General features: G+C 60.4%; 2 protein-coding genes across 2 annotated transcripts in view; both read left to right on the top strand.

The window, feature by feature from the left end:
- PTSG_00559 (Mdn1 protein) overlaps positions 1-20 on the top strand; it is a gene marked incomplete at both ends in the record, with an annotated part of 25,618 nt that extends 25,598 nt beyond the window's left edge. The window contains one exon of the mRNA XM_004999048.1: positions 8-20. Coding sequence (XP_004999105.1) covers positions 8-20 — 13 coding nt within the window. The remainder of the gene's footprint in view (positions 1-7) is intronic.
- Positions 21-366: 346 nt separating this feature from the next.
- PTSG_00558 (uncharacterized protein) overlaps positions 367-2,699 on the top strand; it is a 2,524-nt gene continuing 191 nt past the window's right edge. The window contains exon 1 of the mRNA XM_004999047.1: positions 367-2,699. This exon is cut by the window's right edge and continues 191 nt beyond it. Within this exon, the coding sequence (XP_004999104.1) occupies positions 649-2,373 (1,725 nt within the window). The 5' untranslated portion in view covers positions 367-648 and the 3' untranslated portion in view covers positions 2,374-2,699.

Raw genomic sequence — 2,699 nt, 5'->3', positions numbered from 1 at the left:
GGGTTAGGTCGGTGGAGTAAACGACATATGTGCGTGTGCGTGTGTGTGTGTGTGTGTGTGTGTGTGTGTGTATGGCTGCTGGGGGGAATGTGTGTGTGTGTCGCGAAGAACGCAAACGTGGCAATGTCCATGCCACTGCGCACAGCACACACACACTCACACACACATGCACACACACATGCACACACAACATACACAGACACAGACACACACACCACACACACAGACACACACACATGCACACACAACATACATACACACTCACTCACACACACACACACACTCTCTCTCACTTTCATCTTTTGCACCACCCTCCACGCACCTGTCGTGTTAGAGGAGAAATGGCAATATCATCGCCTATTTTTCGCGCCTGCAGTTCCCAAACCAAACCAACAAACCATCTGCTTGTTACCGTCCATCGTTCGCTCGCTTGTGCTCGCGCTTGTTGCTTGCTTGCTTGCCTGCTTGCTTGCGCTCGCCATCCAAGCAACCGAGCAACACCAACACCCCTCCCTTCCTTTGTTGACAATTGTTCACTCGCCCGCGCCGACCTAATCCCCCCCTCCTCCTCCGTGCTCTTGCTCGCTCACGGGTTACGCTTGCTTGACTTCCACAAACTTCCTTTCTTCGACGACCACTCCCACCACCATGGATCGCATGGTGTGGTTGATGCGCCAGATGGGAGAGCCGAGGAGGGCCGACCCGGGCGACATGGAGCTTGGCGAGGATTGGCTTCGTGAGGAGGAGCGCGAGGACCAGCCACCGGCACCGCCACGAGCGCGACTTCGAGCAGAACCGCTGGCTGAGCCCTTTGAAGAGCCATTGTGGATGCGCCGCAGAAGGGCCAACCCGGCCATGCGTCGTGCACAGAGTCCACAAACCGCGGAGCCACAGGAAGGCGAGTCTGTGGAGGCGCAGCTTCAGCGACGACGAAGAATGATTCCGCCGCTGCAACGCCGGTTGCCTCCCACAGTCGTCCGCGCACCCCACCCTCCACATCCTGCACAAGCAGCGCCTGCCCCCCGCGCTGCAGAAGACCCACAACAAGCACCACAAACGCAAGCACAAACGCAAGCACAACAGCAAGAAGCACCACAAGCACAACAGCAACAGCAAGTACAACAGCAACCACAACAGGTGTTGAGGTCGGCGTCCGTGGCACTTACACGTGCCGGCGAGCCGATGCGCGTCAACGCCGTCGTTCCACCAAAAGGGCGCGTTGGGCATGCGCTAGTGCTTGTCGCCGGTCGGCTGCTGAGCGTTGGGGGATCCTTCCGGTCCCTGGGCGGCGCGAACCAGGAGTTTCTCGGCTTCGACTGGGCCAAGTCTGCGTGGTACCGCCTCCCGTTGCGGGGCCCCACGGCTCGCCTGCAACGCACGGGCGCATCCGTCACCGTGTACATGGACCGGTACCTGGTCATCTTTGGTGGGTTTGTGTCCTTTTGGGGCAGCTCGCACACACGGGACGTCTTGATTGTGGACGTGCACCGGCAGGTGCTCCACGATGAACGCTCCACCATCACCATCCAGGGCCCGCTGCCCCACCCGCGCGATAAGCACACCGCCGTGTGCTACCAGGGCCGCATGTACGTGTTTGGCGGCTGGGGCTCGGACGTGCCGGAGGCAGAGGGCTTCGTTCGCGCGGGCGTGGAGGAGGACGCGCCCATGAGCTGCGGGTGGACCAACACCATGCACTCGCTCGACCTCACTCCGCTGGACGCCTGGGACGGCGAGTCGAACATCACGCTCACGTGGCGTGAGGAGGCGCCAACGGGCACCCCGCCAGCGCCGCGGGCCGCGCACTCCACGGCGCTGTATGGGGACACGATGGTCGTGTTTGGCGGGCGCACGCAGCCCAGTCGCACCAACGACGTGCACAGCCTGCACCTGCCCACCATGCACTGGAGCGGGCCCTGGGAACTGACGGGGCCAACCATCCCCGTGCGCTCGTGGCAGTGCGCCACGTTTGTTCCCCCGCACCACATGTTCCTGCAGGGCGGCCTCAACAAGGACAGGCAGGTGCTCGCAGACACATATGTCATTGACTTGCGCAACCGCCACGTGGAGCGGCTGCCGGACCACGGCCACAACCTGTGGCACGCGTCCGTGTACGTTGAGCCGTACGTGTACTACTTTGGCGGCTCGCAGACGGCGCTGCCACAGCACGGCATGCACAACACGCTCTACCGCTGCTGCCCGCTTCAGCCCACGCTCACAGACCGGTGCCTGGAGGCGATAGCCACCATGGATGAGGAGGACTTTGCGCGCATTGAGCCCGACATTCCAGAACTGTTTGTTGACCAAGTGCATTTGCGTCGCACCACACACGTCGCCGCAGAACGCTGCCAGGTCGCAGATGTGGCCGGCTCTTGATGCTGCTGTTTTGTGTGTTTGTTTGTTTTGTTTGTTTGTTTGTTTGGTTTGTTTGTTTGGTTTGTTTGTTTGCTTGTCTGACTATCTGTCGGTCGTTGTGTGCACGCACCTCTTCCTCGCCTGCCTCCTCTGCCCTCCTCCTCCCTCCACCCTGTCTTTCTTGTCCCTTTTTTTGCGACTCACTCTGCTTCTGTTTTGCTTTGCCGTCCAACCATCATACTGGCGTTGTTGTGTGTTGTGTTACCTTGGCTTAGACTGACGACCCGCACGCCCTGCGTTGCGTGTGCCTGCATTGGTTGCTGCAATGCACGTTCGTCATGTGTGCG

The sequence above is a fragment of the Salpingoeca rosetta genome (genome assembly GCF_000188695.1).
Source record: "Salpingoeca rosetta unplaced genomic scaffold supercont1.1, whole genome shotgun sequence".
Classification (NCBI taxonomy): domain Eukaryota; class Choanoflagellata; order Craspedida; family Salpingoecidae; genus Salpingoeca; species Salpingoeca rosetta.
The sequence above is the reverse complement of the archived record's forward strand: the minus strand, read 5'-3'. Positions and strand labels throughout refer to the sequence as shown.